Below are 27,444 nucleotides of genomic sequence, written 5' to 3' on the forward strand. Positions count from 1 at the left end.
TTTCCCTCCTTTTTCTGGGTACTTTTTTCTTTCACACTGCTTCCTCTTTCTCTCACTTCTTCTTTTGCTTATTCTCTCATTCTTTTGCCACCTCTTAATTCTCCCATATTTTCTTTGCTCTAGCCTCCCACTCCCCATCCTCTATCTTTCTCTTTCTGTTTTTTTCTCTTCTTTCTCTCTTTACCTCTCTTTCATCCTTCTCTTTTTCTCCCTCTTTTTCTTCCTTATTCTTTCTTTATTTCTCTGCCTCTCTCTTCTCCACTCTCTCTCCTTCTCTCTATCCTCACTCTCCATCTTCTTTTTCTGTTTTTCTATCTTCTTTCTCTCTTTACCTCTTTCTCTCACTTCTTTTCTTTCTTATTCCCTATTTTTCTGCATCTCATTTCTCACCTTTCTCCTGCTCTCTACCTCCTATCCTCACTCTCTGTCTTTCTGTCTCTCTCCCTCACTTTCTCTCTTCTGTCTCTCTTCCCTCTCTTTCTCTCCTTTTCTTCCTTTCTCTCTTTTTTTCTGCCTCTCAATTCTTGCCTCTCTCCTTTTCTCTAGCCCCCCTCTCTGTAACCCCTCTCTTTCTCTTTCTGTCTCTCTGCCTTTTTCTTTCCTCGTTCTCTCTCTCTTCCTCTTTCTCCCCTCTCTCTTTTCTCTCCCCTTTTCTTCTTTACTCTTTTTTCTCTGCTTCTTCATTTGATTCTCCCTCTCCTTTTTTCAAGCCCTTCTGCCCACCTTCTTTCATTTTGTTTTTCTCTCTTCTTTCTTTACCTTTCTCTCCCCTCTCCTTCTTTTCTTCCTTATTTTCTATCTTTCTGCCTCTCAATTCTCACTTAGCTTCTTTTCTCTACCCCCTCTCCTCACTTCTTTTCCCTTTCTGTCTCTCTCCCTCTTCTTATCTTTCTCCCTTTCTTCATATCTTTCTCTCCTCATTCTATTTTCTTCCTTCATCCCCCCTCTCTTTTCCTTTCTATCTACCTACCTTTCTATCCTCCCATCTCTCCTTTTCTCTAGGCCCCCTCCCCATCCTTACTCTTTCTCTTTCTGTCTCTCTCCCTCTTTCTCTCTTCTTTCTCCACTCTTTCTCTCTTTCTTTCCTCTTTTTCTTTTCTCTCTCTCTCTATCCCTTCCTAACTCACTCTTTCTCTGTTTCTCCATTCTCCCATCTGTCTTTCTCTCTATCCCTACTCCCACCTTCTATCTTTCACTGTTTCTCTCTCCATCTTTTTCTCTTTCCCTCCTTTTTCTATGTACTTTTTTCTTTCACACTCTCTGCTTCCTCTTTCTCTTCCTTATTCTCTCATTCTTTTACCAGCCTCCCACTCCCCATCCTCTGTCTTTCACTTTCTGTTTTTCTTTCCTCTTTCTCTTTACCTCTCTTATCCTTCTCTTTCTCTCCCTCTTTTTCTTCCTTACTCTTTCTTTATTTCTCTGCCCCTCTCTTCTCCACTCTCTCCTTCTCTCTATCCCCACTCCCCATCTTCTTTTTCTGTTTTTCTATCTTCCTTCTTTCTTTACTTCTTTCTCTCACTTCTTTTCTTTTTTATTCCCTATTTTTCTGCATTTCTCCTTCTCTCTACCCCCTCTCATCACTTTGTCTTTCTGTCTCTCTCCTTCTCTTTCTTTCCTCTTTCTCTCTCTTCTTTTCTTTTTTCTCCTTCCTTTTCTTCCTTTCTCTCTATTTTTCTGCCTCTCTCTTCTCTAGCCCCACTCTCTGTACCCCCTCTTTCTCTGTCTCTCTGCCTTTTTCTTTCCTTGTCCTCTCTCTCTCTCTCTCCCTACTTTTCTTCTTTACTCTTTTTTTCCTTTGCTTCTCCATTTGATACTCAAGCCCTCCTGCCCACCTTCTTTCATTTTCTCTGTGTTTCTCTCTTCTATCTTTCTTTACCTTTCTCTTCCCTCTCCCTTCTTTTCTTCCTTACTCTCTATCTTTCTGCCTCTCAATTCTCACCTTGCTTCTTCTCTCTACTCCTTCTCCTTACTTCTTTTCGTTTTCTGTCTCTCTCCCTCTCTTATCTTTCTCTCCTCCTTCTATTTTCTCCCTCCATCCCTCCTCTCTTTCCCTTAATCTCTATATTTCTACCTTTCTATCATCCTATCTCTCCCTCTTTCTAGCCCCCTTCCCACCCTTACTCTCTTTGTCTCTCTCCCTCTTTTTCTCCTTTTTCCCCTCTCATTTTCTTTCTTTCTTGCTTCTTTTTCTCTTCTCTCTCTATCCCCTCCTAACTCAATCTTTCTCTACCTCTCCATTCTCCCATCTGTCTTTCTCTCTGTCCTTACTCCCACCCTCCATCTTTCACTCTGTTTCTCTCTACATCTCTCTCTGTATTTCCCTCCTTTTTCTTGTACTTTTTTCTTTCACACTCTCTGCTCCCTCTTTCTCTCACTCGTCTTCCTTATTCTCTCGTTCTTTTGCCGCCTCTCAATTCTCACATGTTTTCTTCATTCTAGGCCCCACTTCTCATCCTCTTTGCTTTCCTATCTCGCTACCTCTTTTTCTCTCATTTCTCCCTCCCTCTTTCTCCCCTTTCTCCTTCTATTCCTCTTTTCTTCCTTACTTTTTCTTTATTTCTCTGCCTCTCCTTTCTTCGCTCTCTCTCTCTATTCCCACTCTCCATCTTCTTTCTTTTTCTGTCTCGGTTTTTCTCTTCTTTCTCTCTTTACCTCTTTCTCTCCCCCTCTCTTTTTCTCCTTTTTCTTCCTTACTCTCTAATTATTATTCTGCCTCTCAATTCTTTCCTTTTTACTTCTCTCTACCCTCTCTTCTTATTCTCTCTGTTTCTCTCTTCATTCTCTCTCCTTCTCTCACACTCTTTTTCTCCTTTTTCTTCCTTATTTTGTCTTAATTGCTCTGCTTCTCCATTCTATACTCTCAATTCTCGCCCTTCTCCTCTCTACTGCCTCTCCCCACCCTCTCTCTTTCTCTTTTGTCTCATTCCTCTCTCTCCCCCTCTCTCTTTCTATCCCCGTCTTTCTTCCTCATTCTCTTTTTATTTCTCTGCTTCTCCCTTCTCCACTCTCTCTCCTTTTCCTATCCCTACTCCCCATCTTGTCTTTTTTTTGTCTCTGTTTTTCTCTCCTCTTTCTCTGTTCTTTCTCTTTACCTCTCTCTCCTTCTCTTTTTCTCCCTTTCTTCCTTACTCTCTACTTATTATTCTGCCTCTCAATTCTTGCCTTTTCCCTTCTCTCTACCCTCTCTTCTTATTCTCTATCTCTCTTTTTCTCTCCTCTTCACCCTCTTTCTCTCCCTTCATTTCTCCCTTATTTTTTCTTCATTTCTCTGCCACTCCATTCTATGCTCTCTCTTTCTCTCTAGCTCCCCCGCCCACATTTTGTCTTTCTTTTTTTGTCTCTTGGTTTTCTCTCCTCTTTCTCTGTTTTTCTTTACCTCTTTCTTCCCTCTCTTTCTATCCCTCCTTCTGTTCCTTTCTATTTTTCTGCCTCTCCATTCTCTCATCTGTCTTTGTCTCTATCCTTATTCTCCAAACTCTGTTTTTCTCTGTTCTTTCTCCATCTCTCCCTGTCTTTCCTCTTTTTTCTCTGTACTTTATTTCCCATTCTCTACTCCATCTTTCTCTCACTTCTTGTCTTCCTTATTTTCTTGTTTTTTTGCCACCTCACAATTCTCACCATTCTTTTTCTCTCTACCTCCTCTTCTCACTCTTGTCTTTTTCTCTCTGCTTCTCTAAGTCTCTTCTTTCTCTCCTTGTTTTCTCTTCTCTTCTCCTTCTTCTCCTCCTCCCTCCCTCCCTCCCCGCCCTCTCTCTCTCCATTTCTACTCTCCCTTCTCTCTAGCCCACCTCACCATCTTTAGTCTTTCTCTTTATCTCCTCTTTCTCTCTTCATTCTTTCTTTCCCTCCTTTTTTCTTTACTCTCTTTATTTCTCTTCTTCTCCATTTCATGTTTTCTCTCCTTCTCTCTAGCCCTTCTGCCCTTCTTCTTTCTTTACCTATCTCTCGATTTTCTCTCTTCTTTCCTTTTCTTTCTTTACATCTTTCTCCCTCTCCCTTCTTTACTTACTCTCTATTACTTACTTACTTACTCTCTATTTTTTTCTGCCTTTCAATTCTCGCCTTTCTTCTTCTCTCTACCCCCTCTCCCTACCCTGTCTTTCTCTTTGTCTCTCTCCATGTCTTTTCTTTCTGTTTTTCTCTTGTTTATTTCTCTCCTTCCTTCTGCCCCATCTCTTTCTCTCATTTTTTTCCTTACTCTCTATTTTTTGCCTTTCAGTTCTTGCCGTTTTCCTTCTCTCTACCCCTTTTTTTTTACTTTGTCTTTGTCTTTCTCTCCTCAGTCTCTCTCTTTTCCCTTTCTCTCCCTCCCTCTCTTCCTCTTCATTCATGCTTTTCTCCTTCTATCTCTTTTCCCTACCCTCCCTCTTTCTGTTCTTTCTCCCTTTCTTTCCTCTTTTTCTGTTCTTTCTCTCTCTATCCCTTCCTAACTCACTCTTTCTCTGCTTCTCCATTCACCCATCTGTCTTTCTCTCTATCCTTACTCCCACCCTCCATCTTTCACTCTGTTTCTCTCTCCATCTCTTCCTGTCTTTCCTCCTTTTTCTCTGTACTTTTGTCTTTAACTCTCTGCTTCCTCTTTCACTCTTTCTCTTCCTTATTCTCTTGTTCTTTTGCCAGCTTCCCACTCCTCATCCTCTCTCTTTCTCCCTCTGTTCTTCTTTCCTCTTTCTTCTTTCTCTCTTTACCTCTCTCTCACCCTTCTCTTTCTCTTCCTCTTTTTCTTCCTTACTCTATTTCTCTGCCTCTCTTCTCCATTCTCTCTATCCCCACTCCCCATCTTCTTTTTATCTCTTTTTCTATTCTCTTTCTCTCTTCTTTCTCCTCCCCTCTTTCTCTCACTTCTTTTCTTTCTTATTCTCTATTTTTCTGCATTTCTCCTTCTCTCTACCCCTTCTCCTCATTTTGCTTTTCTGTCTCTCTCCTTCTTTCTTTCCTCTTTCTCTCTTCCTTTTCTCTTTCCTTCTCTCTATTTTTCTGCCTCTCCATTTTTGCCTCTCTTCTCTCTAGCCCCCCCTCTATCCCTTCTCTTTCTCTCTGCCTTTTTCTTTCCTCGTTCTCTCTTTCTCTCTCTCCCCTCTCTCCTCTCTCTCTCTCTCTCTTTCACTTCTTCTTTACTCTTTTTTCTCTGCTTCTCCATTTGATACTCTCTCTCCTTCTTTCTTTTCTTTTCATTATAGTTTTTTATTTACAAGATATATGCATGGGTAATTTTTCAGCATTGACAGTTGCAAAACCTTATGTTCCAATTTTCTTTCTCTTTACCTCACTCTCCCTCTTTTTGTCCCTTCTTTTCTTCCTTATTCTCTATTTATTATGTCTCTCAATTTTTGCCTTTTTCCTTCTCTCTCCCCTCTCTTCTTACTCTCTTTCTCTTTGTTTCTCTCCCTCTGCTCATTCTCTCTCTCCTCTCTTTTTCTCCCTCCCTCTCTTCCTTACTCACTCTCTATTTTTCTGTCTCTCCTCTCTCCTTCTCTCTAGCCCCCCAGCTCACCTTATGCCTTTTCTCTGTTTTTTCTTTCTCTCTTTATCTCTCTCTTTCTATCCCTCCTTCTGTTTCTCTACTTCTTCATTCTCCCATCTGTCCTTCTATCCTTACTCCTCACTCTCTTTCTCTCTCCTTTTTCTACCTTTCTTTCTCTCCTTTTTCTCTTTTTACTGTGCTTCCTCTTTCTCTCCCTCCTTCCTCTTATTCTTTCGTTCTTTTGCTACCTCTCAATTCTCACGTTTTCTTCACTCTAGTCCCCTCCCCACTGTCTTTCTCTTTTTGTTTCTATCTCTTTTTCTCTCATTTTTCCCTCCTCCTTTCTTCCCTCTTGCTTTTCCCCCTTTTCTTCCTTCCTTTTTTCTCTACTTCTCCCTTCTTTACTCTTTCTTTCTCTCTATTCCCACTTTCCATCTTCTTTCTTTTTCTGTCTGCTTTTTTCTTCTTTCTCTCTTTACCTCTCTCTCCCCTCTTTTTCTTTCTTTTCTTTTTTACTCTCTATTTTTCTGCCCTTTCTTCTCACCTTTCTTCTACCTTCTCTCCTCACTCTTTCTGTCTCTCTCCCTCTCTTCTTTTCTCTCCTCATTCTCTCTTTCTCTCTCTCACCTTTTCACACTGTCTTTCTTTCCCTCTTTTTCTTCCTTATTTTGTCTTAATTTCTCTGCCTTTCCATTCCACACTTTCCTCCTTTTTTCCAGCACCCTTGCCCAACTTCTATCTTTTTCTGTCTGTTTTTCTCCTCTTTCTCTCTTTTTTCTTTACCTCTCTTTCTCTTCCTCTTTCTCTTCCTTTCTCTCTATTTCTCTACCTCTCCATTCTCCCCACTCTTTCTCTCTATCCTCTCTCCTAACTCTTTGTCTTTCTGTTTCTCTCCCTCTCTTTTTTCTTACTATTTCCCTATCTCTTTTTCTCTAGCCCCCTGCCCACCTTCTGTCTTTTCTATCTCTCTGTTCTTTCTCCTCTTTCTCTGTTCTTTCTCTTTCTATCCCTCCTTCTTTCTCTTTCTATTTGTCTTCCTCTCCATTCTCCCATCTGTCTTTCTCTCTATCCTTATTCCCAAACCTCTATTTTTCTCTCACTTTCTCTCCGCCTCTCTCCTTGTCTTTCTCTCTCCCTCCCTTTTCTCTGTACTTTTAAATTTCCTACTGTTTCCTCTTTCTCTAATTCTTTGTTTTCTTTATTCTCATGTTCTTTTGTCCCCTCTCAATTCTCATCTTTCTTCTTCCCTCTATCCCCTCTCCTCACTCTCTGCATCTTATTTTCTCTCCTCATTTTCTCTTTCTCTCTCTTTCCTCCTCTCTTCTCTTCTCTCTCTCTCCCCTCTCTCCTTCTCTCTAGCCCACGTCCCCACTCTCAGTCTTTCTCTTTCTCTTTTTTCTTCTTCTTTATTTACCTCTCTCTCCCTCTCTTTCTATCCCTCCTCTTCTTTCTCTCTTTCTCTGCTTCTCCATTCTCCCCTCTCTTTCTTTCCTCTTCTTTCTCTCTCTCTATCCCTACCTTACTCAGCATTTCTCTGTCTTTTCATCTCTGGCTTCTCTCTTTCCCACTTTCTGCTTCCCTTTTCTCTCAGTCCTCTTTGTTCTTCTCTCGTTCCTTTGCCACCTCTCCATTCTAACATTTTCTTCACTCTAGGCCCCCTCCCCATCCTCTTTCTATTTTCATCTCCCTCCTTTCTATTCTGTCTTTCTCTTTCTCTCTTTCTTTCCTCTTTTTCTCATCTCTCTATCCCTTCCTTACTCACTCTTTCTCTACCTCTTCATTCTCCCATTTCTATTTCTTTATATCCTTACTCCCGCCTTTTGTCTTTCACTTTGTTTCTTTCTCCATCTCTCTTTCCTCCTTTTTCTCTGTACTTTTTTTCTTTCCCACTCACTCTCTGCTCTCTCTTTCTCTCATTCCTTCTCTTCCTTATTCTCTCGTTCTTTTGCCACCTCTCAATTCTCACCGTTCTCCTTCTCTCTAAGGCCTCTCCCCACCCTCTTTCTCCTTCTCTCTCATTTCTCTGTCTCCCTCTTTCTTCCCTCTTTCTTTCTATCCCCTCTTTTCTTCCTTTCTCTTTCTTTCTCTCTCCCTTCTCCACTCTTCTTTTCTTCTCTCTAGCCCTCCTGCCCATCTTTTGTCTTTTTTTCTGTCTGTTTTCTTTCCTCTTTCCCACTTCTTTCTCTCTTTGCCTCCCCCCTTCTCTTTCTCTCCCTTCTTTTTTTTCTTACTCTCTTTTTCTGCCTCTCTGTTCTCGCCATTCTCGTTCTCTTTACCACCTCTTCCTACCCTCTCTCTTTCTCTCCTCTTTTCTCATTTCTCTCTCTCCTTCTTTCTCCCCTTTTTCTATCCTTCCTTCTGTTTCTTTCTCTCTGTTTCTCTGCCTCTCCATTCTCTTATCTGTCTTTTTCTATCCTTATTCCCCAATCTCTGTCTTTCACTCTATTTCTGTCTCCATCTCTCCCTATCTTTCCCTCCTTTTTCTCTGTACTTTTTATTTCCCACCCTCTGCTCCCTCTTTCTCTCACTCCTTCTCGTCTTTATTCTCTCATTCTTTTGCCACCTCTCAATTCTCACCTTTCTTCTTCTCTCTACCACCCTCTCCTCACTCTCTTTCTCTTTTGTCTCTCTCCCTCTCTTCTTATCTTTCTCTCCCCATTCTATTTTCTCCTTCCATTCCCCCTTTTCCTTACTCTCTCTCTCTCTATACCTCTACCTTCCTATCATCCCATCTCTCCTTCTCTCTAGTCCCCCTACCCCCTTACTTTTTCTCTTTCTGTCTCTCTCCCTCTTTCCTCGTTCTCCCCTCCCTCTTTCTTTCCTCTTTTTCTTTCTCTCTCTCTCTATTCCTTTCTTACTCAATCTTTCTCTGTCTTTCCATTCTCCCATCTGTCTGTCTCTCTATCCTTATTCCCATCCTCCATCTTTCACTGTGTTTTTCTCTCCCCCTCTCTCTTTCCCTTCCTTTTTCTCTGTACCTTTTTCTTTCCCATTCTCTTTCTCTCTCTCCTTTTACTTATTCTCTCCTTCTTTTGCCATCTCTCAATTTTCACCTTTCTCCTTCTCTCTAAGGCCTTTCCTCACCCTGTCTTTCTCCTTCTCTCTCATTTCTGTCTCTCTCTTTTTCTATCCCTCCTTTTCTTTCTTTCTCTTTCTTTATTGCTTTGCCTCTCTCTTGTCCACTCTTCTCTTCTTCTCTCTAGTCCCCCCCATCTTTTGTCTTTTTTTCTGTCTGTCTCTCTGTTTTCTCTTCTCTTTCCTACTTCTTTCTCTTTACCTGTCTCCTCTTCTCTCCCTTCTTTTCTTTCTTTTTTTTCTGCCCCTCAATTCTTGCCTTTCTCCTTCTCTCTATCATCTCTTCCTACCCTCTCTTTCTCTCCTCTTTGTCTCATTTCTCTCTTTCCTTCTGTCTCACCTCTCTCTATCCTTCTCTTTCTTCCTCATTTTCTCTTTATTTCTCTGCTTCTCCCTTCTCCACTCTCTCTTCTTCTGTCTATCCTTACTCCCCATCTGTCTTTTTCTTCTGTGTCTCTCTGTTTTTCTCTCCTCTGTCTCTGTTCTTTCTCTCTTTACCTTTCTCCCTTCTTTTTGTCCCTTCTTTTCTTCCTTACTCTGTATTTATTATTGTCTCTCAATTCTTGCCTTTTTTCCTTCTATCCCCTCTCCTCATTCTCTGTCTTTCTCTTTCTGTTTCTCTTCCTCTCTTATCTTTCTCTCTTCATTCTCTCTCTCCCATCTCTCTCTCTCCCTCCCTGTCTTCCTTACTCTCTATTTCTCTACCTGTCCTCTCTCCTTTTCTCTAATCCTCCTGCCCACCTACTGTCTTTTTTGGTCTGTTTTTTCTCCTTTCTCTGTTCTTTCTCTTTATCTATCTCTCCTCTCTCTTTCTATCCCTCCTTCTGTTTCTTTCTCTCTATTTCTCTGCCTCTCCATTCTCCCATCTGTCTTTGTCTCTATCCTTATTCCCCAATCTCTGTCTTTCTCTCTGTTTCTTTCTCCCTCTCTTCCTGTCTTTCTCTCCTTTTTCTCTGTACTTTCTTATTTCCCACTCTCTGCTCTCTCTTTCTCTCACTCCTTGTCTTCCTTATTCTCATTCTTTTGCCAACTCTCAATTCTTGCCTTTCTTCTTCTCTCTACCCCTCTCCTCACTTTCTGTCTTTCTCTCTGTCTCTTATCTTTCTCTTCTCATTCTCTCTACTTTCTCTCTCCTTCTCTTTTTCTCTCCTTCTCTCTATATCTCTACCTTTCTACCCTCCCCTCTCATCTTTTCTCTAGCCCACTTCCTCTCTCTCCTCTTTTTCTTTCCTTGTTCTCTCTCCTTTCTCCCTCTCTTTCTCTCCTTCCTTTTCTTCTTTACTTTTTTTTCTCTGCCTCTCTATCTGATACTCTCTCCTCCTCTCATGCCCTCCTACCCACCTTCTTTCTCTCTCTCTCTGTTTTTCTCTCTTCATTCATTCTTTATCTTTCTCTCCCTTCTCCCTTCTTTTCTTCCTCACTCTCTATCTTTGTGCCTCTCAATTCTCATCTTGCTTCTTCTTTTTATACCCTCTCCTCACTCTCTGTCTTTCTCTTTCTCTCCCTCTCTTCTTATCTTTCTCTCATCATTTGGTTTATTTTCTCCCTCCATCCCCCCTTTCTTTTCCTTACTCTCTTTCTATATCTCTACCTTTCTATCATCCCATCTCTCCTTTTCTGTAATCCCCCTCCCAACCCTTACTCTTTTTTTCTCTCTCCCCCTAGTCCCCTCTCTTTTTCTCTCTTTCTTTATTCTTTTTCTCTTCTCTCTCTCTCTATCTCTTTCTAGCTCAATCCTTCTCTACCTCTCCATTCTCCCATGTATCTTTCTCTCTATCCTTACTCCCACCTTCCATCTTTCACCCTCTTTCTCTCTCCATCTCTCCCTGTCTTTCTCTTCTTTTTCTCTGTACTTTTTTCTTTCTTATTCTCTGCTCCTTCTCTCACTCCTTCTCTTCCTTATTCTCTTGTTCTTTTGCCACCTCACAATTCTTGCCTTTCTCCTTCTCTCTAATGCCTCTGCCCATCCTCTTTCTCTTCTCATTTCTGTCTCCCTCTTTCTTTCCTCTCTTTCTATCCCCCTTTTCTTCCTTTCTCTTTATTTGTTTGCCTCTCCCTTTCCCACCCTCTCTTCTCTCTAGCCCCCCTGCCCATCTTTTGTCTTTTTTCTATCTGTTTTTCTTTTCCCTCTTTACTTCTTTTCCCTTCTCTTTCTCTCCCTTATTTTCTTCATTACTCCCAATCGTTCTGCCTCTCAATTCTCAACTTGCTTCTTTTTCTCTATCCCCTCTCCTCACTCTCTGTCTTCCTTTCTGTCTCTCTCCCTCTCTTGTTATCTTTCCCTCCTCATTCTATTTTCTTCCTCCATACCCCTCTCTTTTCCTTTCTATCCTCCCAGCTCTCCTCTCTAGCCCCCTTTCCCACCCTTAGTCTTTCTCTTTGTCTTTATCCTTCTTTTTCTTGTTCCCTCTTTCTACCCTGTCTCTTTCTCTTTGTTTCCTCTTTTTCTCTTCTCTCTCTCTCTCTCTGTCCCTTCCTTACTCACCCTTTCACTGCCTCTTCATTCTCTCCCATTTCGATTTCTCTATATCCTTACTCCCACCCTTTGTCTTTCACTTTGTTTCTTTCTTCATCTCTGTCTATCCCTCCTTTTTCTCTGTACTTTTTTCTTTCTCACTCTGCTGCTACTTTGTCTCACTTCTAGTCTTATTCTCTTGTTGTTTGGCCACCTCTCAATTCCTGACTTTATCCTTTTCCCTATGTCTTCTCCCCATCCTCTATCTTTCTCTTTCTCTCTCCTTCTTTCTCCCTCCTCTCTTTCTCTCCCTTCTTTTCTTCCTTACTCTCTATTTTTCTGCCTCTCAATTCTTGTCTTTCTTCTTCTCTCCAGCTCTCCTCATTATCCTCTATCTTTCTCTCTCTCCTTTTTCTCTTCTTTCTCTCTCTCATTTCCTTATGCACTCTTTCTCTGCCTCTCCATTCTCCCATCTGCTTTCTCTCTATTCCCTTTCTCCACCCTCTGTCTCCCTCTTTCTCTCTCTCTTTCTAACCTTATTGTCTTCCTTATTCTTTATTTCTCTGCCTCTTCCTTTTCTACTCTTTCTCCTTTTCCCTATCCCCACTCCCTATCTTCTCTCTTTTTCTCTCCTCTTTCTCTCTTTACCTCTTTCTCCCCCCTCACTTTCTCTCCCTTCTTTTCTTTCTTACTCTATTTATTTTTCTGACTCCCTTATTTTCTCTCCTTCTCTCTAGTACCCCTCAGTACCTTCTGTCTTTTTCTCTTTCTGTTTTTCTCTCCTTTTTCTTTATATCCCTTTCTCTGCTCCCTCTCTTTCTCTACTTCCTTTTCTTTCTTACTCTCTATTTTTCTGCCTCTCAATTCTAGCCTTTCTCCTTCTCTGTAATACCTCTCCCCAATCTGTCTTTCTCTTTTTGTCTCTCTCCCTGTCCTTCTTTCCTGTTTCTTTCTTCTCTCTCTCTTTCTCTCCCTAATTCTCTCCTCTTTCTATCCTTGTCTTCCTTCCTCTCTGTGCCTCTGCCTCTCCATTCTTCTCTCTATCCCTACTCCCTACTCTTTTTCTTTTCTGTTTCCCCCATCTCTTCTTTCCGTTTCTTCCCCATTACTACCCTGCCCTATTCCCAGCAACTGATTCTTTAAGATTGATCCCCTTCTCAGCGCCTGGATTTTGATCTCAAGCTCTCTGAATGTCTGTGATATATAGTGATTGAATGTCTCAACAATAGTTGATACAACACCCAGAGACTTGGCCAATGATGTCAATGTGGTGTTTCATATAGAGAACCCCCTTCCAACATTCAGCTCACTGGTCATGTGTGACACCTGTATTCCCTTGATTTATGAAAAGATACCGTGTGTCCCTGCCTAACCCATTTATATCAGGGACATGACTTGAGCTGCCACGAGCAAGGTGGTCACTGACCAGATATTACTGTCCAGGAGAAGTACTTGTGGCAGCAGCTTGGCATATTGGACAGAGCACCAGACTAGGAAGCTGGGAAATGTGGGCTAGAATCTGCCCTCTGCCCCATGGCCCTGAGCAAATCATTGACCTCTGAACTTTTCAGTTTCCTCATCTCTAATCGGGGACACTTCTTGTAGGTAGTCACTTCCCAGGGGCGTCATGAGGCTCAAATTCCATGCTCTCTGTCACCTTTGAAGCACTGTATATACAGTGCCAACTCTTGTTATTGTTAGCCCCTTGTATCCCTGGAGAATTCCTGGTGAAAGCTAGCCCATGGAAGAAAGTACTGGGTTCCTATTATCTGCAAGCTGTGCCTTGACAGTCAGACTGTGTATGTGTGTGTGTGTGTATGCACACGCATTTTCTGGCAGCTGTCCTTCCCATGTTCTCTGTCTCTCCTACCTCCTCCAACCCCAAACTGCAGCAAACCACCTAACCCTGGATGTACTAGAAAGGAACAGCCATTTGAGGCCCAGCATAAGGGCCATGCACCCATTACCTGCAATGCCTGATGGGTGATGCTGGAATGGGAGGAGATGCTGCCAGAGATCCACCCTATGGGATGAGCTTTTCCTTAGGAGTCTCTTTTTCCTTTAGTTGCAGATTTGTACACACCCTTCTGCACCATCACCACAAAGCAAGCATATCCTTATCTAAGAAAGAAGAACGATCTGTGAGGTATGTGAATGTTTCTTCACTGCGCCACTAGAATTTTCTCTCTGAGCATTTTGATTCATAGCATAGCAGCATGTGGGCATCATCTGAATCATACTGACAGGCACTCCCTGTGATATGTGGCCAAAGGTCTAGATTGCTACTTTGGTGGGCAAGGGGTAGGCAGCATGGCATGGGAGTTAGGGCACTAGATGTGAAGTCTATAAGATGTGGATTCCAATCTTAATTCCACCATTTATTAGCAGTATGACCACAGGCATAGTAACAGGCTCTCAGAGCCTCAATATCAATGTCTGTAAAATGGGGGTAAAGTTACAAATCCAAACGTCATGGGCCTTCTACACTTAGTGAGTATCTCACATCATTCCAGTGCTTGGTACATGGTCGACCCTTAATAATTTCTTTTGGATTGATTGATGTGATGTTAACATTGATGACTACTTGTTTTCTTAGAATGGTTACACTCTGACTCTCAACAAATATGACTTGCATATGGAGACTCTTATATAGTTATCCCTTCCACACTGCGGTGGGTTAGGGGCAATGGGCCCCCCCGATCTGGAAAATCTGCATCAAATTTTTGATCCCTTCTTCATACTGGAGAAGAAATCTGAATTATTATGGCATTACAAGATAAAATATGTTTCTGTTATATAGTACTATACATATATTTTGTGTATTTGAGTTTCTAAACTTTTTTTGCGTCATCTGCTGGTTTCTGCAAAACTCCTCCAAATTCCCTTTTAATTTCTTATGCCAATCTGTGATATATCAAAACTGTGACGGGGAAAGTTGCAATATGAAAGGGATGACTGTACGTACAAAAATGCCCCAACCCCATGATTCTTTTCATTTTTTCAGCTGTACCCAGCGGTTAGCTTGCAATGTATTTTTCAGGCTCCTAGGGAGTTCTATCAGCAACACAGAGAACAAGTATGATTTGTTTGACTTAGTCTAGTAAGTATTTTAAAAGGCCTCTTTGACAACATTCATGTCATAGTCTAACAATGTAAGAAAGGGAGCATGAGATATGCACTTAGTGCTGTGAAGACCTGCTGGGCACAATGCTTAACCTCCCAGCATTCTAAACAAATTTCTAGACCTATAAAGTTGCAGAAAAAGTGCTGACTTGCATAGGTACAGGAACTTTGCTCACTCGGGGGTTTCTTATGGCGAAGAAATCGTCTAATCCCTATCCTAATGGAAAATGTCTCACCAAATGATAACACATACTTGTACTCCATGTGTTGTCCATTTTACCATAGCAAGGCCTTGGAAATTAGATTTCAGCATATGTGTTCCATCGATTCTTTGGAAACAGAAACAAGTTTTAAACCACGTAACTCCGGTGGCTCCCTATTGTCTATCGAACGAAATACAAACTTCAGAGGTTCCCAGCCGCTGGAGACCGTTAGGTCTTTTATTCCTTATTATTATCTGCCACACATTCTGGTTTTAACCATTTTGAAGCAGAAATAGAGAATGGTGCATTTCAGGCCTGGAGGAGATGTTCTACAAAATACTTTAGCATGTCCAATGTGCTTCATTTCAGTTAAATCAGCATTTATTTGCCACCTAACTATCAAGTCCCACTGCTAGGCTGGAGGTAACAAAGACAAAAACTTGCCAGTCCCTGCCCTCAAGGAGCTTATATCCCATTCAGATCTTTCTCTGGGGCTCAGACTAGTTATCCTTTCTGGAAGAGGACTTTGCTAATCCCTCCTCCTTGCCTTAACATTCTCTCCTTCCTCAGATTATCTTGTATTTGCTTATTTTCATACAGTAAAATACAAGTGTTTTGGGAAGGAACAGATTCACTTCTGGCTATGGATATTCAGCATCTGGCAGGATATACTGCACAGAATAGGTGCTTAAATAATTACTGAATTGAATGTTTACTGTAGTTTATAATCTTAAGCAACCCTAGATTTGCTATACAATCAGTCCCTTGTCTAAAGACAGAATATAACGTCATTGTTATCAAAAGACCTTTCTCATTATTCCTTCTCAATCTCTTTTGCTGGATTGCCATCCATGTCCTATCAATTAATTGTGGGTGCTTTTCTTGGCTCTGCCATGGTCCCTCCCCTCTTCTCTATGCTACCTTACTTGGTGATTTCATGATACTTTCAATCAATTTCATGATGTTCAATCATCATTTAAATGCAGGTAATTCCCAGATGTAGTGTTTCCAAATTCCCTACAGATATTAATCTTTGGGATTCAGGAACAAAATTGGAATTTCTGAAACTAGAAGTTATTCTGTATTTTTCATAACATTTTCTTTTTGCATTTTAAGAAATAATGGTGAATTATATTAACAGTAAATTTTTGAAGGTTTTTTATAAAATGATAAAAATAATAAATGCATGGTTTATTATTGTGAACCAATATATTGTGGCAAGATTATAAATTTCACTAACATGTAAATCCATCTCTACTTGATAGAGAATTTTTGACAATAGAAAACGTTACAAGAAGGGAACATTAACAAAAATCATTTTAAATGACTAAAAATAAACTTTAAAGTTCCTTTACTTGTTAGATGATTTGAATCATGATTATTTAATGCTTCAACTACTAACTGAACAGGTTTTAAGCAACTTAACATCTTTCATATTTCCATAAGTGACCAAGCTAGGTGATGATAAAAGTATCATTTTTTAATGTTTGCAATGATTTATGGTTTTTTGTGATGCAATGATTTAAAACATACCTGGCAATGAGTTGACTGATTTCCTTTATCTTTGTTAAAATACTGCCAACATTCTTCATGTTCTTTATTCGTTATTATGGATATCTAAAAATTGCTTAATAAATAAGAAATGTAAGTTTCATAGTATATGAAAGAACTGTATATATCCTGTAGCAAATATTCAAACAATGAAGAAAAGCTGGTGAACATTATTGGGCAACAGTCAAATAACACAATATTCTGATCTCCTAACAACCTTAAGAGCATTACATTGAATCAAAATGGACAATTTAAGGATTTATTCTGCTCCCGAAACATTTCTGGGAATTCCACTCAGAGGCTTTGTATAAAGTATGTACTATGTGCTCAAACTAATTAATGTTTACTGTATTTGGAATAATGACTCACCATTAGCAGCATAAAGGTTATGAACACATGTATGGGAACAGTGAAAAGCAAAACTGATGGATCAGCTTGATGATGTTTCTCTCCTGTGTTTCTACTCCAGTTCGCAAACTTTTTCCTGATTTCTAGTTTATTTTGGACTTTAGGATTTCAAAAAAATATATAAATTTCCCTAGAAATGTTGGGAAAGAAGAATTCCCACATGGAAATACTACCCAGATGTTTATAAGTACACATACATACATATATACACATATATTATATGTACACATTATATATGTGTGTATATCCCTCTGTGTGTGTGTGTGTGTGTGTGTGTGTGTGTTTTCAGCCCCAATATATGTTCATCCCCAGTGCCACATCAAGTACTTTTTGAACAGCTCAAAGTGGATGTCCTATGGACATCTAACTCAACTTGTCCAAAACTGAACTCATTATCTTGTCCTCCAATCCTTTCTTGTTCTGAACTTCCAGTTCATAGTGATTCTCCGGGTCATCCAGGCTTTCACCCTTGGTGTCCTCCCCATCCTCAGTCTCAAGTACTTCATAAAGCCGATCCACTACCAAACCTTATCCTTTCAGCTTTCATAATATCTCTATCTTATGTCTCCTCCTCTCCATTCACGCAACTACCACCCCAGTTCAGACCTCACCACCTCTCACTTGGGCTAATATAATAGCCTTTTGCCTGGTCTCCTCAAGTTTCTTCTTACTTCAACCCAAACTCAGCTCAGCTGCCAAAGTGATTTCTGTAAAGCAAAATTCCGGTCATGTCATTCCCCACTCCCCACCTTATTCAGGAACCTTCAGTGGCTCTGTTACTTCAATGATCAAATAGAAAGCCTTACGTCATTTAAAGCTCTTCACAACCTGGCCTTTTCCTAGCTTTCCAGTCTTTCACTTGTAATGCCAGAGAAACTGAGGCAGGAGAGAGATTAGAGAGTTTTTAATATTTTATTAATGGGAGAGTAAGATTGACTGGACAGGACTCTCGTCTCAAATTGTCCAGCCCTGATTGGGGGAATCTCTAACCTTTATATACCTTTTAGAGACAAAGAAGAGGAAAAAAGAGCGGGAAAAGCCCAGCTGGAAAAGGCTATGATAAAGATGTCAGTGAAATATCTTGGAATATTTTAAGGGATGTTGTAAATTTCTCAAGGACAGAAGATAATCAGGAAGTCTACTCTCTTGTTTATCTTACTTGGGCTAACAATTTATATCCTTAGACTAATTGGTCCTCAGCCTTCATGGACCAGAGGGAGATTTACAGCTTAGAGGAGTAATTAGGAAGACTGAGACAAGGGAAACTTATACAAGGAAACTGAGTCGGGACAGTTAAAGAGAACTGTGACATAACACACTTTCCTCCCTTCCACCCCTCAGTGATCCACTTACACTGTCTTAGTTGCAGAGTCTCACACCAGACATCCCCTCTCCAGAATCCAGGCCTTTGCACAAGGCTGTTGCCCCCTGTGCTCGGAATGCTTTCCCTTCTCACCTCTTGGAATCCCTGGTTTCCTTCAAGAATCAGGTGTATAAAAAGCCTTTCCTGATCCCTACTGTTTCTCCCCCTCCTCCACCCTCCTCCGATTGCCGGTGAAGGAGTCATTGTATGGATACTTGTAAGGATGCATAGCGGTTATCTCCCCCGTTCGAGCAGAAGTTCCCTGTGGGCAGGAATTGTTTCACTTTTGTCTTTCTCACCCAGCCTTCTGCGGAGACCTGGCACGTTAAGAAATGTCAGTTGAAGGTCTCTGAGGGAGGGAGGGGGAGGGGGAGGAAATGGAAGGAGTAGCAGCGCGTGCCGGGCCCGCCCCGCTTCTCTGAGGGGGTCCTGCAGGCTCGCTAAGGCCACAGCTCTCTAAGGGTATTACCACAGTAGGTCCTCCTCCCAAGTGCCCCTTTCTATTGAGCGGGAACTGAGGCTAAATGACTCGCTCCTTTTCACACACAGGTAGGAAGCGTGAGGAGCGGGACTTGAACTTATGTACCTCTAGACTCCCAGTATCAACTCATTGTACAAGAGCCCCTCCTCTCCTAGCTCTTCCCTCAGAGCCAACGTCCGTCCCGCCCAAGTCTCTTCCGCTGCCCAACCTCCTCGTCGCGTTCCGCCAAGCTCCGCCCCTAGAGAAGAAACATAGAAACACATGCGCACAAATCTCATGTCCATAGGGTGGGCGCTGCTCGAAGGCTGCGCACGCATCCCATTTATCATTGCGCCATCGCTTCCCCTCTTCGGTGGAGAAGTTCGAGAGAAATGAGTGATTTTGCTTTCCCCTCCTTTAGAGTTCCGAGCTGCCGAACTCTGGCTCCTCAGGCTCCCTCGGAACCTCCAAAATTCTGTTTCCCAGAACCCATTCTGGGAATGTTTTCCCCAATCCGGGGCCTTAATCTCTCTGCACCCGCCAGTGGGACTACACTTCCCATAATCCCGAGATCCGTGCCCACGCTCGGACTCATCAGTAAAATATCTGGAAAATGGAAATCAGCCGGAAACCGATTCCGCCCAGAGGATTCTGGGAATCGTAGTCTCGTCTGTTTCCCTCTCTCAATTTGCTTATTCCCCCAGTTTAGTGGATCGTCACATCATCCTGTCACACAGGGTACTTTTGAGGCTCACCTATGTGAAAAACACCTGGTAGTAATGTAGACGTGCTCTATGAATATTTAATGTGGTCTTTGCTTCTCCCTGAGATTTCTATGGGGGAACTGCCTTCTCCCTTCATCTACCTCCTCATACCTTCAACCCTGCATAAAGGGAGGGGGGGGAGGGGGGAGAGATACGGGGGCATCAAAATTTTTCCCAAAACTCAAATAGAAAATGCTCAATAAATGCTAGTGGACTTGCTGATTCTTCTCCCTCCACCCTCCAAGGACAAGCCAATCCTTGGTCCTTCTTGATGCCGTGGGAGAGAAGGGGGTAGGGCTGGGGGTTGTTCATCTCATCCCGTCCTGATTCACATGGCTTCTGGGTTGGTGGGGTTCTTGCGTGACTGTGAGCCCCTTTTCAGGGAGTTCTCAGAACCGCATCCATCTTTCCACTACACTATGTTATCTGCTCCTCTATCCCATAGATGGATCACAGGATTTTCAACTGGAAGAGACCTTACTTTATAAAGGGGGAAGCAGACCCAAAGGTTGATTTCCATTAGATTGTAGTGCTATTTGGAGAGTGCCACATAGGAGAAAAGGGAGGCAACCCAGCAAGGAGGAATGATGAGATAGAACAATGATCTGAACTTGGGCCCTCCAATATCAAATCCCCACACTGTCTGTCTAGGTTAGGTATTCCTTCCCCTGACACTGAAGAGGAGCATAATGATATGTCTATCCAAAATGTTTCAGTGAGATTGCCAGACAAGTAGAAATGCCATCTTTAGTCCTTTCAGGAGGTTTGCAAAAGTCAGCATGCAAATAAACAGTGTGGTTTATTTCTGAAACAAACGCTGGGATTTGGATAGTTGCTGTGCAGACACCTGGAAGGAAACAGAAACTGAAAGCAATTAACCAGAAAGATGATTCCATGTGTGAGGGTGAGGGGAATGTGCATATGTATATATGCAAATAGGTAGGCGTGCATATTAACATAGACATGTGTATATGTAGATGTGCATATATGTATGCACGTATGAGTATGTATGTATATGTGCACATGTGTTTATATATGGGGGGGTATGCACTTGTGCACATGCATATAAACCAGACTGTATTAATACACAGAAAAGTTGAGAGGAAAAAATTCCCAAGTCAAATGTTCTAAGATTCCATCTTGGTTCTACCTCTGCTTTCTAATTGCGTTTTCACCATAACATTATGCATATGACACCACCGAAGTACAACTGGCCACCTTTTCTCTCTTCTTTTTTTTGAAGATCTCAGGAGATTTCATGGGTTTATTTAGTATCTCTATGCAGAAGACTTCCAGATGGATATATCCAACTAAAGTTTCTACCCTGAACATTTTTGTCAGACTATTTGTCAGACTTATCTATTCCCCCCAAACTTCCCCGTTTCCAATTTCATTTCTATCGAGGGCATAATTCTTTCAGTCATCCAGGCTCATAAGTTCGCAAAGATTTTCATCTCCTTGCTCTACCTCATGTGCATAACCAATGAGTTGTCAAATCTGGTCATTATACTACCATGTTTCCTACATCTGGTCCTTAAGGGTAAACTGAGGTTGAGTTAGATGGCCACCAAGGCCTCTTTTGTGATTCTAAGTCTTGATTTAATTGTGTTCATTTCCAAACTCCTTCCCCCTGGATTAAGAAAGTCGGCCACTTAACTGTAGACTGGGCCACTGAGAAATACTTGTACTTGCTCTGCTGTGAGACTCCAACTGCCTACATAGGAAGGGATACTGTGAAGGATGGCTCTGGTGGCGGTGCAGGTCTATGTCGGATATTCTACTAATTATTTGTATGTACGATTCTAGGAATCCAAAGATGGTCAAGGGAAATAGGCCCAATGGAAACTATGTCTGGGGAAGTGTCCAAGAGGTCCTAAGCCACAAGGTAGCCACATGGACATGGCATGGGATGAAAGGCCAGCGTGGGCCAAGGGTGGAGGGTTTTCCTTCAGGAGTTTTTGTTTGTCAGAGGTCCCTGTTACAGTCACATCTCTTATGATGTTGGCAGACACTAGACGGGAGAGGAAGGGAAGGGTACCGAAGGATTCGTTCCCATGACAGCAGATGAATTTGCTACCACCGAAAACTCCATTTCCATGCCTCCCCTGGGTCTTTGCAAGCAGCTAAGGGAAAATATGGTGAAAATGTGATGAAGCTTCAGAGTTCCTCCCTGAGAGGCAGAGCTCGAATGGGGAGAGACTTCCTGGTTGGGACAAGTCCCTGCTGCCCCGTCTTCTAGCTGTAGAGCCAAGTTTCATGCTGCCCTCTGGGTGAGACTGGTCTGCCCCCCAGATGTGGACCTTTGGATGAGGTGGGCCTCCCTGCCCCCCCCCATGTGGACCTTTCTTAGGCTACCCACCTTCCAGGTGTGGACCTTTTATAAGCTTTACTCTCAGGTGTACCATCCCTTGGATATCATTGGCCAGAAGTCCTGAAGGGAATTCTCTGAGATTAAACACGAATTGTGCATTTGCCAGTGACTTTTATTTTGCTTTTGCAGTGCTATTTATCACTTCAACAGCCCTCATCCCTTTTGTTCCTGAAATATCTCAACAGCTGAACAACTGGCCCCTAGAACTCTGCATGAAAGACTAGGCACATGGGAGAAAAGAGGCAGAAAGAGCCAAAGTGCTCCAAGTTCACAGAAAACAAACACTGAACTTGGGATGGGGGGGGGGGGAGGTTGCCGGCTTCCCTTCAGGAGCGAGGTACAGCAAGAAGGGGCAGCCTGGGCTGCAGAAACTGAATTGGCTGTGGGAAGGGGGACAGGGCAGCAGCAATGCCTCAGTCTCCCTCTGAGCAGGCTGCCCTGGGCAGGGGCAGAAGTTGATGCCCAGCAGAGGAAGGGTCTCTGCTCACTAGGGTCAGGGCAGCTCTAGGCTCAGAGTTGCCCTCCAACTCCCTAAGAAAACAGCCACCTGGAGCCTCTGGAGGACAGGAAGGCAAGGTGGCACGGGGCGCTGGGTAGCCCCTAGTCAGGATAGGTGAAGGGGAAGGTGTTGACCAGCTCGCCAGATTCATTCTCAGTTTTTCTATAGACCCAGCGGTGGTTGCAGCGATACTTAACCCCACATTTCTTGGAGGTGCACCGGGGGCAAGGGTAGAAGCAGCCAGGGCAATCTACATTGAGGCAGTCACACAGGTCGACGCCATTACTGAGTAGCCTGCCTTTCCAGTCATACTTCCTCCTTTCTCTCCTCCCCCGGCTACTGCCTGTGGCCTGCACGGGGCCTGGGGCAGGGAGAGAGCTCCCACAGGCTCCCTGAGCTGCAGGTTCCTGCTCATCCTCAGGTTTGGCCCCCTGGGGGCCACTCTTGTGAATATTTAGGGCCATCAACTGCTGGACCACTGTCTGGATCTGCTTCTCTCCCATCTGAAGCAGTTGGGAAGGAGCCTTTGCCTCTGCAGCAGCTCCCTCTGCTTCGCCAGGGGAGCTGTCCCCGAGGCCTTTGCACCCTGTACTCATTCTGGACCTCGGCCTGGCAGATCCGCCTTCGGGTCTGTCCTCTGTGTGGCTCTGAGCACAAAACAAAATGGGGGGGGGAGACGTCTGCGAGCCGCGCTTCCCGGGTGCCCGCTCCACCAAGCCAGCCCTCGAGGCGCCCGGCCAAAGCAGACATCTGTGGAGTGGGAGCGGCGCAGCGGGAGGCCGGGGTGGCCGCCCCCTGCTCTGCCTCCCCCCGCCTCTCAGACATTCCCCCCCCACCTCTGGGCACCGACTCTCCCCTGGGTCTGCCCATCCTCCTGCTGGCCTGGCCCCCGGTCTGGGCCACCCAATCTCCAGGCCTGCGTGTCAGCAGCCAGTCCTCCCTCCTCTTCCTGACCCCCATTCCGGGCTCGCCCGCTTTCTTGCCCTAGGACTTCTGGCACGACGGCCGCTGCTCACCTGCCTCCTTGGTTTTCGGAAAGCAGCATTCCACCCACCCCTTCCACCTCAGAAGGGGGCCTGACAATACTTTCTCTGAGGTGAGGGGGGAGGCTGGCAGGCCATGGGACCGAGATCAGCTCCTGAGCCCCCAAGAAGAAACCCTTGGGGTTTTGGTGCGAGAAGTTGGGGGCCGAGGATAGGGAAGGGGTCCGATCCCCAACTTACAGAGAGCAGTCACGAGTCCCCGGGGTGCTGGTTCCTCACTATTATACTTACAGAAGAGGCCACTTGATGGGCAGGTGACGATCCGGAAAGAGGCCTCTGTGGGTGGGAAGGAGGGATGGGCCTTCACCAGGACCTAGGTGCCAAACAGAATTTTCACTCAGAAATGCGAGAATGGGAGGGGAAAGTGGGGGCAAGGAAGCAGACTGGGCTGCTGGGGCCATGCTTCCTGCAAGTTAGCGGAGCTTTGCTGTCTGTACCCGGGCAGCGCCCCCCATCCCCCGCGCCCCCCTCCGTGCGGGTCCAGACATCTCCCCCAGTCGCCTGGATCCCAGTGGGGGCGCTGGTTCCGGAAGGCTGGGCACCTGGGCCCGCTCCTGGCCAGGTTTCTAAATGAGGCCATGTGAGCCGTGACTCAGACAGGTGGCAGGGACGGGCAGGACAAGGAGCATTCCCTGCCAGGGGGTGTTGACCGTCGGTAGACGTGGCCAGATCCTGCCCCGGTCGGACGGCCCCGTGCTGCATACTGGGGGCGGAGGGGATGGCGGGGAGGGGGGCTCCCGGAGAACACGCATCTCCCGCCCGCGCGGGTCACCTGCTGGCCTGCCACTTGACCTATTTCCTGCCTATCTTCCCGGCCCCGGGATTATCCGCGCTCCTCGTTAAGAGAGAACTTCTGGACTCGCGGCTCCTTCAGAGCGCTAGCTCAGAAGCCCCTCCCGCCGCCCCCCAACACGATTACTTGTGCCGCATCCCCAGGGGCGTTGGCGGCACACGCGGTACCACCCGATATGGCCTCCCGTGGAGTTGTAGGGTCTAAGATTAAGCATGATCACTTCCTATGATGGCACTTGCACTTCAAATGCCCCGCCCCCAGCTGGCCCCACCCTGGTTGCCCCCCCCCACTCCTCAGCCAAGAGGTGGGGAGGGGACTGGGGGGGCCATGGACGGGTCCGCATCCACCCAGAGGAGCCCCCCACCCCAGATGAGCCTCCTCCCCACAGGCCTCAGGGCCCCCGGGAGCCTTGCTGAGCTTTGCTCCCCTCCCCCTGCCAGCCAATGACCCTCCGCCTCCAACCCATCCGCCATCTTCCCTCAGAGCTTGGAGGTGGCCGAGATGGGGGCCCTACTTCTTCTCCCTCTGTCTCTCTCCCCTCCCCTTCTTTTCCTCCACTTCCTGCACCCCTCCTCTCTGCCTTCCCCACTCAGGCTCAGGGGTCCTCAGGAACTCGACACCTCAGGGTCCTCTGAAGACACAGGAAGCAAAAGATTGGGGCTGCTTGGCCCCCTGGAGCACCAGAAGGAGCAGGGAGAGGGAAAGGGAGGGGCAGAGGGGCTCCCATGGCGGGCAGAGAGGAGGGGGAAGGGAAGGGGGGAGGGGGACTCCCAGGGAAAGCCATGGGTGCCGCTCTGCCCCCAGCAGGAACAAGGTGCAGTTGGGCTGCAGGGACCCTCACAAGTTGGAACAGGAAAGCCGCCTCTGTTACAGGGCAGGAAACTGGGGCCCAGGGAGGGGAAGGGGCTTCATCTTGAGTTTAATTATCATCATTAAACCCCTTCATTGTATAAAGCAGGAAAATGAGGTCTAGAGTGGTCACATGGTGACCTTACCCCCTTACTCAGGGAATGAAACAGAGGCAAGCAAGACTGAAATCCACTTTTGGTAATGAGAGACAGACACAGAAAGAGGACCATAGACAGAAGCAGACACACTCTCGGGTAACGAGGGGCCGATCTGGTTACTCCCGTGGGAGCCTGAACTCAGGCCCGGTTTTTAGGCTCTGTTCAGCACTGGTGTTGGTGACATTGGGCAGCACGCTGACCTTTCTTTGAGCCTCCGTTGGCTCTCCTTTCAAGTGAGAACCGTCCTCTAAAGTAGGAGCCCTTCTGGATGTGAAATGTCATGATTTTGAAACGCAATTTTCCTTTCTCAACCGACAAAACTTTATAATTGTGTCTTCTATTCTGTAATCAATCAATTCCATCTTTCTTTTCTATGTTCAACCAGAAAGTCCTTAAGAAGCACCTACAAGGTCTCATAATTTCTAGTAAATTAATTTATTTCAGTGAATAAAACCTTGTGTTATTTATTAACCTCCCCCCTTCCCTACACTCCTATGAGTCCTGTCCACATCACTCCCCTCTTACCCCTCGAGGGCAAGATGTAAGCGAACTCGGAAAGACGTAAGTGAACGCTTTGGCCTGTCTGGGAAGCCATGCCTGCTTCGACAGTCCCGAGGTCTGTTAGGGGCGCTCTCCTTCGCCGGCGTCAGTATCCTGGGAAGGCCCCCCGCTGTTCCTCTGGCTCTGCTCACTTCCCTCAGAGCACAGATGGATGATAGCCAGGGGAGCAGAGACAGATCGCCACCCTTTTCCCAATCCCCATCAAACGGCCTCTGCCTCAGCCCGCCTCCCGGGGAACCCTCAGCAGCCGCGGACACCCGGAGCATCCCTTCCTCCCTCGGCCTCAGAGACGCCAGATTCTCCCGATTCTCGGCCCACCGAGATGGGCCCCAACTGATCTTCTCGGTTCCGGCCTACGGCCGATCGGGCTTCCGGACCTCTTCGGGCTGTTGCCTCTGGCCTTCCTCCGGCCACAGGCCCTCCCTCGAGGATCTTCTCCGCTCCTCCATCTTCACCTGCCTCTCTCTGGTCCCGTTGGGGCTCCCGTCCCTCATCCCTCACGGCCAGCGGTTCTCAGGACGTCACCGCAGAGAGCTGCGTCTTCTGGCTTCGCTCTCCCTCTCCTGTTCCAGGCCTCAAAGAGCTCCTTTGGGTCTCGCTTTTCCCAGCTTGCTCATTTTCCCACTCTGACTGGGACAGACCTCTCGGGTCGGTCTCTTCTTCTCTACTCCTGCTGTGAGTGTGCATCTTCTCCTTGGGCTCCCCGGGGACCACTGCAGCAGCCCACTCTCTCTGGCCCCCGAGGCAGCTCGAATTCCTCTCTTTTTCTGGAACTCCCCACCGCGCCCTCTCCCACATCTTCTGCACCTTCACTTACGTTGCCCACACCCGGACCATCCTCTCTTCTCCTCACCCTGTCGAGGCCCATTCAGACCCCAGCTCCTCCACACGATCTCCTCCTTCCCCCAAATGAAAAAGGCTGCTCTGTTTGTACCTGTCACCCAGCTCTTTCCTTCTGTCTCCAGCTACTCATCGGGTAGCATTTTCAACATGACACTTCGCTCTGGGAATTACCCCACGAGAGTCAGACTCGCGGTGGAAAGCCCGATGGCATTGGCAGAGGGACCCCAAGTTCTCCCGAGGTGTCCCACCCGAACGCAAGCTTCCTGCTTTGTCGGAAGGCTTCGGCATCCCTCCCGTGGGGGAAGGCGTGAGGGAAAGCGATTCATAGGAACGCTTTCCGTGGACTTTCTGCCTTTACAGCGTCTGGGCCCGCAGCGAATGATGGCGGTCTCAGCAGGGCAGACCAGACTAAACAAAAACCCGATAGCAAAAGAGCCGTCGGCTTCTCTGCATCGGGGCTTTAGACGTGTCCCGGTCCCGAGTGAAACCACAAGTCCTAAGTGCAAAAGGTGGTGAGCCACGGACGCCAAAGTAACTGAGGTGGCCCGACGCGGGGACGTGACCCCTCGGGGACCCAGGCGACCCTGTGAGACTAGTCCTTGTGGAGTCAACAGGCCCAGGGACTGTTGCTCCAAATGCCCACAGCCCAGCATGGACACAGGTCACCGTGGCCTGGGACTCGGCAACCTTTTGTGCCACGATAGCATGAGGGCAGACCGAGGGAGAGCAGAGAGGGCAGAAAGGCCGAGGGGCCAAAGGAGGGGATCGGATCACCGAGCAAGGCCGATTCAATGATCGTGGGGCCAGTCATCAGGCTGGCAGGTGCGGCTCTCTGGCCCGCTGGAGGGCAATGGGAGGAAGAGAAATAAGGCCCCGTCCCTGCCCGCGAGGGGCTTCCTGACACTGGGGGGCAGGGGACAGGGAGGGATTGAGACGTAGATACATGTGTATATACATATATATGTATACACGTATCTACCTGCAGTATAAACACAGATGCGCGTATACATATATGTGTGCTCACACACATTATATATATATATTTGTATAGCTGCAGTGTGTGCGTGTGTGTATGTGTGCGTGCGTGTGTGTGTGTGTGTGTGTGTGTGTGTGTGTGTGTGTATTGGCTCAGAGCGAACAGCGGGGATGCTCCAGGAGGTGGACTGTCCTAGGCTATGGGTCAGCTTGTGGCATTCATGGGGAACGTGGGTGGATATCAGGTCCGTTGTCTGGGGGCGGGCACTGCTGGAGTGCCACCTCAGTTGTTAAGCCAGGGCCCTAGCCGTCCCCCACCCAGTCAGGGGCGACCAGAGCTGCTGACGCCAGAGCTGACGAGAGGCTTCTCCTTCTGTCCGCCATTGTACCTGTCTCCGTGCTGCTGCCTCCTCCTTCCCCTCTGATTTCCTCCTTTTCACTGTCCAACATTCACTTGGATGAGAGAAAATTTGCCCCTAATAAAAA

The 27,444-nt window shown here is 45.7% G+C and overlaps 2 protein-coding genes across 5 annotated transcripts in view; one reads left to right on the forward strand and one right to left on the reverse strand.

Annotated features, from left to right (window-relative positions):
• LOC127542933 (paraneoplastic antigen Ma6E-like) overlaps positions 1–27,444 on the forward strand; it is a 151,887-nt gene that overhangs the window by 55,158 nt on the left and 69,285 nt on the right. For 2 of the 4 annotated variants that reach the window (XM_051968851.1, XM_051968852.1), the window contains exon 3: positions 13,060–13,140. The gene's annotated coding sequence lies outside the window, so the exon portion shown is untranslated. The remainder of the gene's footprint in view (positions 1–13,059; positions 13,141–27,444) is intronic. The other 2 variants (XM_051968854.1, XM_051968855.1) reach the window with 1 other exon arrangement.
• Positions 21,838–22,332, reverse strand: LOC127543147 (ARL14 effector protein-like). Its single transcript, XM_051969167.1, has one exon. It carries the CDS (start codon positions 22,330–22,332, stop codon positions 21,838–21,840), a length of 495 nt encoding a protein of 164 aa, XP_051825127.1.

The sequence above is a fragment of the Antechinus flavipes genome, chromosome X, assembly GCF_016432865.1.
Source record: "Antechinus flavipes isolate AdamAnt ecotype Samford, QLD, Australia chromosome X, AdamAnt_v2, whole genome shotgun sequence".
Taxonomy (NCBI): domain Eukaryota; kingdom Metazoa; phylum Chordata; class Mammalia; order Dasyuromorphia; family Dasyuridae; genus Antechinus; species Antechinus flavipes.